General features: G+C 44.8%; 1 protein-coding gene across 4 annotated transcripts in view; it reads left to right on the forward strand.

Annotated features, from left to right (window-relative positions):
• The first annotated feature begins 265 nt into the window (after positions 1-265).
• itprid2 (ITPR interacting domain containing 2) overlaps positions 266-14356 on the forward strand; it is a 33325-nt gene continuing 19234 nt past the window's right edge. For 2 of the 4 annotated variants that reach the window (XM_084443573.1, XM_084443574.1), the window contains exons 1-3: positions 266-524; positions 779-821; positions 3918-3961. In XM_084443573.1, coding sequence (XP_084299699.1) covers positions 362-524; positions 779-821; positions 3918-3961 — 250 coding nt within the window. In that variant the 5' untranslated portion in view covers positions 266-361. Of the gene's footprint in view, positions 525-778; positions 822-3790; positions 3831-3917; positions 3962-14356 lie in introns of those variants that run through there. The other 2 variants (XM_084443575.1, XM_084443576.1) reach the window with 2 other exon arrangements.

Consider the following 14356-nt stretch of genomic DNA (forward strand, 5'->3'; position numbering starts at 1 on the left):
AGAGAGAGAGAGACCTAGCAGAGATGTGATGTTACCTGAACTCATCTTTCCTCGTGCCCCCCCCCCCCAGGTGTGCCCCCCCCCACTGTAGCAGCCTGACCACGGACAGAGGAGGACCGGTACCGGCGCCACACAAGGACTGGGTTGGGCCATGGAGCAGTGCCAGACAGCCAGCAGCGCCTCCAGAACCATGGACACGGAGCGCCTGGAGCCCGGCCCGCTGGGTCCAGAGACGGGAACCCTGGAGGAGGGAGACCTGGAGAGGGGAGGTCCGGAGAGGGAAGGCCTGGGTGAGGCAGAAGGTCCAGGGGATCCGTCGCAGAGCCCTTGCCCAGCCAGGCAGCACGTAAGACTGGCCTCCATGAAAAGGAGGGCCTGGGCCCAGAGCAAGGCCTCCTGGCAGGGGCCCGAATCTCTGGACGAGGTGCCAGAGGACAGCCTTCCTCTGACTCCTCCTCATGCTCCTCCTCTTGCTCGCGCTCAGAGCGCCCCCTGGGAGAAGCCTGCCTCCGCCGAAGATGCAGGTATGTCTGTCCGTCCGTCCATGCCTCCTTCGGGGCCGTCTAGCCACAGGCCACACGGCTTTTACACATTCAGACCTCACGGTGCACTGGCGGAAAGCCATGGCGCTCCCGCAAAACGATTCCAAGGCGACGCCCGCCAGACGTGTACAAATAAACGACCCTCTCAGCGTCTGCAGTAGCGTGGCGGGCTGTGCTCGCGCGGCACCACCTGACCTGTTCTCGCTCTCACTGCGTTCTCACTCTCCCTCCTCCAGGACCGATCCCCAACAACATAACCAGCTGGCTGAAGGACTGCAGGTGTGTTCCGGTCTCACCGTCTGCTCACAGCTACACCGCCGACGAAGCCTGGTCTAGAACTAAGAACCATTACACTGTAGAGGAAGCCTGGTCTAGAACTAAGAATCATTACACTGTAGTGCAAGCCTGGTCTAGAACTAAGAACCACGGCATGGTAGAGGAAGGCTGGTCTAGAACTTAGAACCATTACACTGTAGATGAAACCTGGTCTAGAACTAAAAACCACTACACTGTAGAGGAAGCCTGGTCTAGAACTAAGAACCACTACACGGTAGAGGAAGGCTGGTCTAGAACTAAGAACCATTACACTGCAGATGAAGCCTGGTCTAGAACTAAGAACCACTACACTGTAGATGAAGCCTGGTCTAGAACTAAGAACCACTACACTGTAGATAAAGCCTGGTCTAGAACTAAGAACCACTACACGGTAGAGGAAGGCTGGTCTAGAACTAAGAACCATTGCACTATACTGCCCTACAAAGCCAAAAGACCTTAAAGGGCAATGCTCGTTTTTGACAACCTGGACCTTATTTGACTCACCGAGATCACTTTGGTGTAGTTCGGAGGTCTGTAGAAGAAATTTAAAATCCAGCGCGAGCCAGTATATCCATGTAATGACGGTGATCGGGGCACCGAGAATGCAGTTTCTCAAAATCCATTTTCGGCCGCTAAACGGTTTTCATCAATCAGATTGAATGAATCGACAGTTGAGATTCCTCAACGCGAGCCATTGTTGTGGTTTTCAAATACGGGGTCTTTAGCCTCTGTAATATGATCTTTACACGCCTTTCCCCACTTGCTCCAGCACGCATGCGCACAGGCCAGCGCGCAGACTGGCTATTCTCCGGCTCACATTCTCTGCGCTACGATCGGATTGTTGCTGACGAATGACGACGACAATATTCTCGGCACCAACAACGATCGTAGCGCAGAGAATGTGAGCCGCGAGTGTAGAAGAGAATAGCGTGTTTGTTGACTGAACGGCTGTTGACGTTTGTGATGTCCAAAAAAACAACATCCAATCATGTTCGCTCTGAATTAAGATCTCTTTTTTTCTTTCGATCTTCATAATGCTGTGGTCACAGCCATTCTATGGAATGGTTTACACAAGGTATTTAACCACCTATAGGTTAAAAAATTATTTATATAATTATAATTCATCCAGTGAATTAGATCTCCATGACAGTGTGGGCACCCTTGTCATAATATAATAAATAGGTCCTAATGATGTGTGAGTTTGTAATGCCTTCAAATACACATGAATTCATACTCATTTACATTATATTATATTTATTTTTATATTACATCAAGCCTAATTGTGCCATGATCAGTAGATGACATGGCATGACTCATTATTTGCAGACAACAAGTACAGTAACTTCCAAATAAGGGTCAAAGGTCAAGTTTGAACTAAATATTTTTATGTAGATAAATTACTTAATATAAAAACAAATAATTGGCATAATTTTTATATCCTACCTATAATAGATTTGGCTGGACAGCAAAAAAAACTTTAAAGTCATTTTTCTCAGTTCTGCACTCTGGCGAGTTAAGGTCTTTTGCCTTTGTAGGGCAGTATAGATGAAGCCTGGTCTAGAAATGTGAATCATTACACTGTAGATGAAGCCTGGTTTAGAACTAAGAACCACTACACTGTAGATGAAGCCTGGTCTACAACTAAGAACCATTACACTGTACAGTAGATGAAGCCTGGTCTAGAACTAAGAACCATTACACTGTAGATGAAGACTGGCCTAGAACTAAGAACCCATTTTCCTGTTGCTAGCCTTTGTTTGTATCTTTGCTGTGCACTGCTGGAAACTTCAGAGAAACACCTCCCCCCCCCCCCCGTTTTTCCGTTTGTTTTAAGGAGTCTGTATCAGCGCCTCATCTGACGAGGGACGAACAGGTTTACAGAACAAACGTCCGTGGTGCACTACCTGTTTGTTCAGTCAGGCATTACGAGAGAGAGAGAGAGAGAGAGAGAGAGAGAGAGAGAGAGAGAGAGAGAGAGAGAGAGAGAGAGAGAGAGAGAGAGAGAGAGAGAGAGAGAGAGAGAGAGAGAGAGAGAGAGAGAGAGAGAGAGAGAGAGAGAGAGAGAGAGAGAGAGAGAGAGAGAGAGAGAGAGAGAGAGTTGGAGATTAGGGAGGACATGAGAGAGAGTGTAAGTCAGATAGGAAGAGCGAGAGAGTATTGAAAAAAGAGAGAGCGAGAAAGAGGACGGGAGGGAAGGAGAGTTGAAAGGATGGAGGGAGAGTTGGAGGGAGGATGAGTTGGAGGGAGGGAGAGAGGGATAGTTGAAAGGAGGAAGAGTTGAAGGGAGGGAGGGAGGGAGAGTTGGAGGGAGGGAGAGAGGGATAGTTGAAAGGAGGGAGAGTTGGAGGGAGGCGGGGACAGAGGGAGGGAGAGTTGAAGGGAGGGGGGAGGGAGAGAGGGAGGGAGAGTTGAAGGGAGGGAGAGTTGAAGGGAGAGTTGAGGGGAGGGAGGGAAGGAGGAAGAGTTGAAGGGAGAGAGAGTTGAAGGGAGGTAGGGAGAGAGGGAGGGGAGGGAGAGAGAGTGAAAGCAAACAGGACATGTGGGTCATGGGCTCCTTGGCTTCCACAATGTCAACAACAGCGCTGGTCTTTATGCAACCCTGTTGTACAGGTATAGATATGCCTACAGACAGACAGATACAGGCTGTACTGTCCTGCCCTACCGTACACACAGCAGCAGCCCAAACAGGTGTGGGACAGAGAGAGGAGGGATGCAGGTGGAGTTTGACCCCATAACACAGATATGAACGGCACTGGTACAGGCTAGCACCCTGGCTGGCTGGCTGGCCGGCCATTGTGTAACAGGCCGGGAAGGGGTAGTGGTTATTATTAGATAAGCAGGCCAGGTGACTGGCTGGCTGTTCTCACACGTGTCCGACTGCTCCAGAAACTGGCTGAATGGCTTTAGTGGCAGAGAGCAGTGGGACAGGTCTGTCCTCATGACGCTAGCGGGGGAGACGGGAGGCTGTGCATCGTGAGTGTGGGTGGCTGGGTGTGTTTTGCGTGTGTGTATGCGGTTGTGTGTTGAGGGTGTAAAAGAGTGTGTTTTCTGTGTCGGCAGGACTCGTCTTGGTGATGATGATCGGAGCAGTTCTCCATCTAAAGGTATGGAACTTCCTACTCGTACATGTCAAACGAGTATGTGTTTGTGTGTGTGTGTATGTATGTTAGTGTAGTGGGCAGTTTCACCACCTTAAAGCACAGTGAACTTTGGAGCAGACAGGTGTCTCTTTGAACAGCAGCTGAGCTGAAGAGGAACTCCCAACTCACCCCTTGGCCGTAACACTTCATTTTGCGCGTTCACGTTTAGGGGTAGGGTCATCCCAATCCTCGAGGGTGTCAAGTTTAGGGGTAAGGGCGAGGGCTACATAGGCGGGAATGTACTTGTTTAACTTCAAACCTGTGGTCAATTGATCAAGATAGAGCCAATTTGATCCGATGTTTTCGGAGCTAGCTAGCCATCAAGACGAGTGGGCTGTCAGCGCTCATGGTACACCACCGACCACAGCCTTATCTTGGCAAATGGTTTAGATATTTGCCGCTTGCTCTAATTTCTGTCGTGGTGCGTTGTGGGTAGGCTAACATACGGCGGACAATCGGACTCGGAGCAAAAGAAAAGCACAGATGTAGCCTAATATTTTCTTTAAGAAAGATTCAAAAACGATGATACTATTGTTTCAATTATAGATCTTTTCTTTAGAACAAGCATTGCCTCACAAAAAATCGCTATGACATGCTGCTGTCTTAGCTAACAACATTGTTTTTAGGCTGATTTGTGAATGACAGTCCCGCATTCTGACACATTTCCATGTCACATTTCCCCCCTTTAATAGTATATGAGTGACATTTGAAATTTAACTAGTCCATCAACAAAGTTGCTGCACTTATTACCGCTCTGTGCAGATTAGACTAGAGGACCTACCGATGACGTATCGGTCTTGAAGGGGTGTTCCGTTTCAAGGCGAACATTTCAACCCACTAGTCCTTGACACTGTTCCAAGGGGAAAACGGTAGGGGTGAAAAAGAGAGAAATGGGATTCAGCCAGACAGAGAGTGCGAGAGAGAGCGCGAGAGAGAGAGAGAGAGAGAGAGGGAGAGAGAGAGAGAGAGAGAGGGAGAGGGAGAGGGAGAGAGAGGGAGAGGGAGAGGGAGAGGGAGAAAGAGATGGGCAGAAAAGACTGTGTGACTGTCTATTGGTCTGTGTGTTTATAGTTTGGTAATCTGAGAGGTAAGTCTAATGTAGCTACTCTGTGTACTTAGCTGAGAGACGCTTACCTTCATGTAGCTTCTCTGCATCACCAGCCAGGTGGGACAGTGTAGGAAGTGTACGTGGGGAATGTTGTGCATGAGAGTAGTTATTAAGGACACTGCAATATGAGCAGAACACAGGATGCAAAATGAGACGACAGACCATTGGTGGTCAAGGGGAAAATGAAGTAAATGTTTCATAAATGTACCCGTGGAAACTTTGGCAAAATACAAATCTAACAGTTCTTTAAGACTTTGCTGTAAAACAGGTGAATGCCGCGCCTATATTAAAGGTCATTGTATCAGTTCTTGGATCGGCTGATATACAGGTCTGTTATCAGGTCAGGAAACAAGAAATGGTTGTTGTGCAACCCTAGTCATTGAACTTTGTCCACTCAGTCATAGCCTTCCTATATGAAGAGGTCCTGTCTCGGTCATGGATGGTGTCTTAGGATATGTGAGGTGAAACGTGTAATAATACGCCATGAGATACGCCACGCTAGATGTCCTCTTTTGGGAAGATCGCCACAGGCATGGTTCCAGTGGCTAGTATGCAGTTGGTTTGACAGACGATCACAACAAGGCTGAAGAGTGGTCTCGTCTGAAGAAAGGCATTGGGGTCTTCTGCAGATTGATACAAGCAGTCAAATAATATGAAAATTATCATATATATGCACTAGTGTTGCACGGTATGCCGATACTAGAAAGGTACCGCGATACCCTGCCGTCAAAAACAGTACAATACCCCATTTTATTAGTACCAGTACTTTAAGAATGAGCCGTATTTCAAGGATCAGCTGTATTTCAGAGTTGCATCAAGGCAGTGTGTCGGGGCAGTGTGCGTGCGTCTCTCTCTCTGTCTGCTACTCTGATCCTCCTGGGCTGTGTGTGTGTGTGCGTGTGCTGTGAGTAGCGCTCTGCTACTCTGATCCCTCTGTTACTCCCTAAGCAGAGTGTGCGTGCCAACCGTCATTTCAGTTCACCAAACTACTTTCAGACCATGCGCTTATTTCTGCAAACGTTTGGGGCGAACACAAATCCAATGGAAAAAAGTTGCAAAATAGTTTGCAAAGAGCGTTTGCAAAGGAAAGTGAAAGAGCTGAGGGCTGCTCAGCTGGTTACTCTAGACGGTGGAGGAACAGGGGCGTCTCTAGAGCTGGAAGACATCCGGGGCTTAGCCCGGAAGGTCTGGGAAATGATAGTGTAACTAAATATTATAAATAAATAGCCATACATAGCTAACTACTGTTCCTAGCTGCTTACCCCCAGAAATTAAGTTCAATTCAAGTTATTTCAGAGTAAAATGAATAAGAAGCGAGACAGACAACTAGCTTAAGTTACTTCTAGATATGGATCTGCCTGGGGATACGTTAATTCACTTGAGGGAGTAAACAGTAGTCTACCGTACAGCCCAAATTCCACATCCAAATAAATATATAGAATAGTCTAACACACTGGACCAGGGCTAGTTTCTAGCCTACTCCTCCTGTATAGGGCCACTCCTTACATAGCCTATTACAAATGCAAACCCTTACAATTAGGCTACTAACTGTATGCATTTAGGATCTGTTTAGACACTCCTCTCACAGCCTGCATGTTCAGTGTCTTCACTGACACATAGGGGATCCTCCTCCTGACAATCTCCCTCTGCTCTCAAATCTGAAAATATAAAATCATACAGTATGTTATGCTGTAGCCTACCTACAGTATAAATGCAAACTAATAATCCATATTCCAATCATTGTTATTACAAATGCAAACCATTACAATAAGGCTACTAACTGTATGCATTTAGAACCTGTTTACTAGACACACTCGTCACACAGCCTAGAGGTACCTGCTCTTTCACTGTCAGTGTCTTCAATGACACACAAGGGATCCTCCTCCTGACAATCTCCTTCTGCTCTCAAATCGAAAAATATAAAAAAATAATATGTTATGCTGTAGCCTACATAATGCAAACTAAGTACTTCCTCTTCCTCCTAATACCTCTTGCATATTACTAGCTGCCTCTTGCATCATGCTGGCTTTTCATTTCAGCTTGATCATCGTCTGAGAAGTCCAAATCAAACCAGAAAGTATATTTCCTGGAGAAAATGTGAGGTGGGCTAGCTGCTGCAGCTGTATCTAACAGCTACTGCTAGAACTAGTGTTGCACGGTGTATCGATACTAGGAAAGTACCGCGATACTCTGTTGTCAAAAACGGTACAATACCCAAATTTAAAGTATCGATACTTTAAGAAAGACAGTGTTTTAATAAGAACCGTATATATTGAGTTGCGTTCATGCGACAGTGAAGCCGTGTTTGTTTGTAGGCTAATAGCGCTCTGCTTCTCTCTCCCAAGATCCCCGAGTCACAGGGCAGTATGTGTGTTTGTGGGTGTGCGCGCACTCTCTCCTCGCTCTGTCACTCTGCAGCGAGCAGTGCAACATTTTTCCCCAGGACGGTAGTTAACCTGAGATGGCTACAAGTACAAATGTCGACCATCCACAGCTTGTCGATAAAGCTGATGCGTGCAGCAAAATTTGGCATTATTTCGCTTACAGAGCCGACAGTGAGGGCAAGCCCACGGACATTACAAAGCCCATCTGTAAACCATGCTACAAATCTATACCAACCAAAGGAGCCAATACGACCAACCTGGCAAAGCATCTTGCAGACAGACATGCCGACTTACACAAACAATTCAAAGAGTGACAGGTTAGCGAATGTGATAGAAGATAAGATACACACAACAGCAACACCAGTACTGAATACAACCGAAGGATATTTAGCCTACCTTATGTTTGAATGTATGAATGCACAATACATTTATTGCACCAGATGATAGCTAGAGAAGCTAATTTTCATCCGTAGCATGAGACTTTTAGCTAGCATAGATGCAGCCTGGCTGCAAGCCTAGCTCTCTGCCTAGCACACGTGTGACAAAAAAAAAGCAATACCTGCTCCGACCTCCTAGAGCCAGAGAGGGGTCACCCCTATATTCCCCGGGTCCTATGTTCCCCGGGTCCTATGTTCCCCCCAAGAAAGGGTCCTATGTTCCCCGGGTCCTATGTTCCCCCCAAAAAAGGGTCCTATGTTCCCCGGGTCCTATGTTCCCCGGGTCCTATGTTCCCCCCAAAAAAGGGTTCTATGTTCCCCGGGTCCTATGTTCCCCGTGAAACGTGAAAGATAAACATGATTATGCCATGGCATGATTTAATGCCATGGCATGATTTAATGCGAAAAAATCTGGTAAAATATGATGATTTAAAACAATAGCTAATGGAAGAAAATAAGAAACCACTGGAGGCCAAGTGTGCTGTTTCTTGTTTTCTTACACACAAAAATGCAATGATTAGGTAATGGAATATGCAGGGTTGAATGTTTTAGTTCTTCTCCTTTTTATTTTTTATTTTTATTTTCTGAAGTTAGCCTATCACCAAATTAGATAACTGTTGTCTATATTTTTTCATAGGCCTATGTGTGTGATGGCCTATTTATTAAACTTCAGTTATTTCAAGCGCATAGTGGTTGAGTGACTATCATTTGTACTGCGAGCGGATCCTCTCTCCACAGAGATTTTTCCCCAATGGATTTGCGCCTCTCATGAGCCATATCCCAACTCACAGCAGGATGGGTTTGGACTGGGACACTGTCAACTTCACGAAGGCATCAATCAGCTTCTCCATTCATTGACATAAAACCAATAGTAGGCTAGCCTTACAATCTAGAATAGCCTACATTATAGTCAGAGCTGCTTTGGGTAGCCTACTGTGGCGTCATGCATTGCACATCACTAGGCTAGGCTACATCTGATCCATGTCAAGTTAACATGCAACATTTCTGAAACTTGATGTGAAAAAATGAGGGCATGAAATCATGCAAGCCTCGCATTTTGCACGGAATTCTGCGATTATTGCGATGAAAATGCAACCTTTCTAAAATAGGTGCATAATCTGCCCCTTTTGTCATTAACATGTGATGGCATAATCACGTTTTTCTTTCGCGTTTCAGGGTAACATAGGACACGGGAACACAGAACCCTTTTTTGGGGGGAACATAGGACCCGGGGAGCATAGAACCTGGGGAACATAGGACCCGGGGAACATAGAACCCTTTTTTGGGGGGAACATAGGACCCGGGGAATATAGACATGTTCCCGCGAGAGAACTGTTAACCGTGAGACAATTATCCCTTCTGATGATTTGGAATAGCAAAAATGCTTCAATAGACCTGAGTTAATTAATAATAATAATAATAAGCTTTTTGAGTTTTTCTGATTATCTCAGTTTGCAACAACATATGCATAATTTATTGATTTCTCCCCACACAGACAAACAGATGCCAGCACAATCCCAAACCACCAAGTCGAGGCAGGCTTCCCTTCCAGCTGTGTTTGAAAGCTACAGGAAATATGATAAAGACTCAAAAGATGCAAAAAGACTGAACAGGGCACTAAAAAAAGCCAAAAATTTAAAGTTCCATGTTCTGTCATCTATTATTCCATTACTTTTCCATTATGTTTTAGATTTTCGCCGTGGTATCGTTTTGGTATCGGTATCGAGATATTTTGGGCAGGTATCGTATCGAAGTCATAATTTTGGTATCGTGACAACACTAGCTAGAACTACTATGGACCGGGCAATCTACATGCACCCACCGGTGAAGACCGTGCGTCTCTAGCTCACTCGGGCTGAATTGTGGGGTCCGTGGCGTGGACAGTGGCCTGGTGACCAGACTCCACCCCCTCATGTCAGAGCTGGTCGGGGACCGTGTACCCCTATCTGGGCCTCCTACCCGCCCACACCGATGAAGACCATGTGTCTCTAGCCCACTCGGGCTGAGTTGTGGGGCCCGTGGCGTGGATAGTAGCGTGGTGCTTAGGCTCCGCCCCCTTGGGTCACAGCCAGTCAGGGACAGTGTACCCCTCTCCGGGCCACCTACCTGACTCCACCGGTGAAGACCGTGTGTCTCTAACCCACTCAGGGGCTGAGTTGTGGGGCCTGTGGCGTGGATAGTGGCGTGCTGGTTAGGCTTCGCCCCCTTGGGTCACAGCTAGTCGGGGACAGTACAGTGACCTCCGGGCAATTTCCATGCATCCACCATTGAAGACTGTGTGTCTCTAGCCCACTCAGGGGCTGAAAAGTGGGTTCTGTGGTGTGAATAGTGGCGTGGTGGCGAGGCCACGCCCCTTTTGGTCATAGCCAGTCAGGGATGGTTTACTCCTCGCCGGGCTACCCACCGGCCCCCACCAGTGAAGATCATGTGTCTCTGTTCCACTTTGGCAGAGTTCTGTGCTACCACATTAGTTATAATAGGGTGCCTGTACCTTTAAGAGAGGCTGCACATGCACACAATTTTTTTTTTTAAAGCAACAGCTGCCACCAGTCTAATCCCAACTGACACTCTGATCCTAGACATGGTCTGCTTCAGACAGCTCTATCGCGAAAATTATAAATGTTACAGCTTATATATTGATACCATAGGAATCCTGAGAACTTGCAGAACATTTCTATGTATAATATGTCCGTATAGCTTAAACACTGTAGGCATGGCGACAAGTTAGAAAAAGAGTAAAAATGCAAAATTAGCAGCTCAAAAGTTAGTGCGGCACCATATGTTTCAATGGGGAGCGCAGTTGCCGAACAAATCGTCATACCTCAAAAACGGTAAGTCACACAGCTTAGATACTTACATTGTACGAATCAGCACAGTTGTGTGAATGTTTTGATGTATAATATGTGTATGAGCTGTTAAAACTGTAGGCATGGCAACAAGTTAGAAAAAGGGTAAAAATGCAAAATTAGCAGCTCAAAAGTTAGTGCGGCACCAATGGGGAGCGCAGTTGCCGAACTAATCGTCATACCGTGAAAACTATGTCACACAGCTTAGATACTTACATTGTGCGAATCAGCACAGTTGTGTGAATGTTTTGATGTATAATTTTTTTATTTTTATTTAACCTTTATTTATACAGGTAAAAAACACATTGAGTTCAGAAGACTCATTTACAAGTGTGACCTGTTCACAATCATTCAACACTCGTTTCACTAAATTACAAACAACAGGACAGAATTACAAATAAAACATACAGGACTATGTGTAACAATAACAACAATGGAAGTCTAAAAGTGCAAAGTGCATGGGGGATGAGAACAGGGGAGAGTTATCTTGGAGTGCAAGAACATGATATTGGCACACTCACTAAATCAGGCAATAGTCGCTTAAACCTTTTGAGAGAGATCAAATTGGACAACTTAAGACTCAGCTGTAAGGAGTTCCAAGAGGAAGGGGCTGCATATGAAAATGCTCTTTTGCCTCTCTCAGTGCGGACCAGGGGGATGGAGTACGTTATGATGTCCTGAGAACGAAGGCCGTAGGTGGAGTGTGTGAGCTAATATGTGTGTGAGCTTTCAAAACGAGTCCCAGCAGTTTACAAAATGTGTGAATATTTTCAAAGCAACAGCTGCCACCACTAAAAACATAATGATACTGAACATTCCACCAGCAGTTTCAATGGCACAAAAATTATTAAAAGTTAAATTACTAAAAAACTAAAAAATATCAAAAATCTGAATACATCCGGGAAACAGCTAAAGACGATAAACATTTAAAGTTTGAATGAAGTTTCTAGCACAAAGTATGAAGAAGTAGTTTATGGGCCAAAAAACTGAGGAGAATAATAATAAAGCAACAAAGAAAGAAATAGTGGGAATATCACAAGTCTACAAGCTAGCCCACCTAATGAACGGATTTAGGAACACATGATTCACTCATGACATTCACACACGCTAACGCTAGTTAGCTAGGTAACGTCACCTAGCTAGTACACCGGCCTCTTCCATACAGCTTTTAGAACAGGCTCTTTCCATTTCCCCCCTTTCTGCACTCATTTTGAAATGATATACAATTTACCAGAAAGAATCCATCTAACATTATACCTCTTTGGCTGACAACCTTTTTTCTGAAAAATTAGTTTGAGACTCGGAAGCTGATGCAGCAAGCCGGCGTTAACTATTTGTGTGCTGGTGTCGGTGCGATGGCCATGGGAAAACTAATCCAATGAATCCTACCTGTGTTTTATTAAAACAACCCCCCCCTTTTTTTTTTCTTTTTTTTTTTTTAAATTAGGCTATAGATATAAAACAAAATCATATCTGACTCATGACATACAAATCAGATAAACACTGACTGTATTAAGAAAACATATTCTCTTAGCCTGGATCATGTGGTATTACATATAAATCATATGCTATATTATACAACATCTAGTTCCGACCACGCATTGTGATTGGCTAAGACGCATTCCAAGCAGTGCCTTAAAACCCTATAATGGCACTGGGTTAATCACCAAATGTATTCCTACTCCCTATCGCTCATAACGTACTCGCGTTGCCTAGCAATCGTAATCAAAGTCGGAACTAGCTGTCAAATCGCGGAGGTCTGAAACAACATATTTAAAGGCCCTACGAGGAGTTTCGGGAAGCGGAAGTGTTTTCCACCCAAATAGACCACATTTCCCATGAGCAAGTGGGAGTGCTTTACTGTGGTTTATTGGCACGGCTGTGGTGACTACGGCCCTCCGCTTCGCGTCGTGCCTGCGGCCGCACCACAGCTGTGCCAATAAACCACAGTAAAGCACTCCCTCTCGTGTCTTATTGCTTAATTATTGCACTATGAAGAACAATCTGTTGATCAATTAATTATGTTAACAATACCACATTTTGTTTATTAATTAATAATTAACATAATTTTGTTTGATATTCTGATCTGATTTTCTACAGTTCTCAAATCTATTGTACTATTGTAACTCAGGTTAATATCAAGTAAGACAAAATCATTGCGTTATCTGTAACTTTTATTTGAAAACGTTTTTTAACACAGTACAGTTAAAGAGCATAGCCTACATTTCTATAAAAAAAAGTACACATTCAGTACACAAAAGCAAGTCAAGTCCGCTGAACAGGTGTGTATTCACTATGGACATAATCAACATGTGATATGTTTGGACTTGATAGACATATAGTATATTAATACACTATATACAGATGGCATAACTATAGTCGAAGTAATATGGACATAACATACATATGGTGTATCAATACACTATAGACAGATGGCTTATACCTGTCTACTAATTTGAGCTATCTTTCCAATCATTGATGGCTGAAGTATAGTTTTTGAATGAAAATCCTTATTCATACATAGAATAAGAGAACATGCTTGTTTGTTGTGAGATTGTCCACTTGAACAGATACCATCGGACTCATACAGAAAGCTCAAATTAAGCACTGTGTAGTGGGTATACAGAAACTACCTGCAACAGACACTGGTGCACGTCTGCATTTGTGTTGCCTCCTCACTTCTATAGGCCACCTCAAACGTTAGCTGTATGTAGGCTCTTCAGGTGGGAATGCTCCTCTTCTGTGTACACAAAAACACACTCCGTTGGGGCAAGCAGGTAACCTTCAAGTAGAGGGGGTAAGGTGGTGCATGAGGGAGGACTTGAATGTGCCATATTGTCATCTTCAGGTATTGATATGACAGGAGATTTCCCTTTTGCACCATCCCAAAAACTGATTCCACCAAAGGTATCTCATCTGTGATGCCCATGGTGCTCACCAATAGTTTAGCCAGTGGATCGAAGTGATGGTGCTTGTTTTTTTATGTGCTGTGGATAAAAGTGTCTAAATGTAAATATACACTGTAGGATTATTAATGGTAAATGGATTGCACTTATAGCGCTTTTCCACCTTAGCGCCGGAACTCAAAGCGCTTTACAATGGCCTCTCATTCACCCATTCACACACACATTCACACATCAATGGCGTAGCTGCCATGCAAGGTGCTAACCTGCTCATTGGGAGCAATTTGGGGTTTGGTGTCTTGCTCAAGGACACTTCGACATGTGGACAGTCGGAGCTGGGATTCGAACCACTGACCCTTCGATCATTGAACGACCCACTCTACCAACTGAGCTACAGCCGCCCCATATCACTAATATAATGTTCAATAATCAGTAATCTGTAAACACATTTCTGGCAACGATGGGACTCGAACCGGGAACTTGGATTCAACTTTACTCATATAAATGTGACAGGTAGGGCTCTAGCCTTTCCTAACTAGTGCTCCCTACTGGGTCCTAGTGCCCCACCTGTCACATAAATGTATATAGAAAGTATAAGGTTTTTTAAATAATTTATGATATAGATCAACGTTTAAAAACTGTGGTGATGAAGGGTAAGGCCATAAAAATCCCCTTTTCAAA

This window comes from Borostomias antarcticus, assembly GCF_949987555.1.
Source record: "Borostomias antarcticus genome assembly, chromosome: 9".
In the NCBI taxonomy this organism is placed as follows: Eukaryota; Metazoa; Chordata; class Actinopteri; order Stomiiformes; family Stomiidae; genus Borostomias; species Borostomias antarcticus.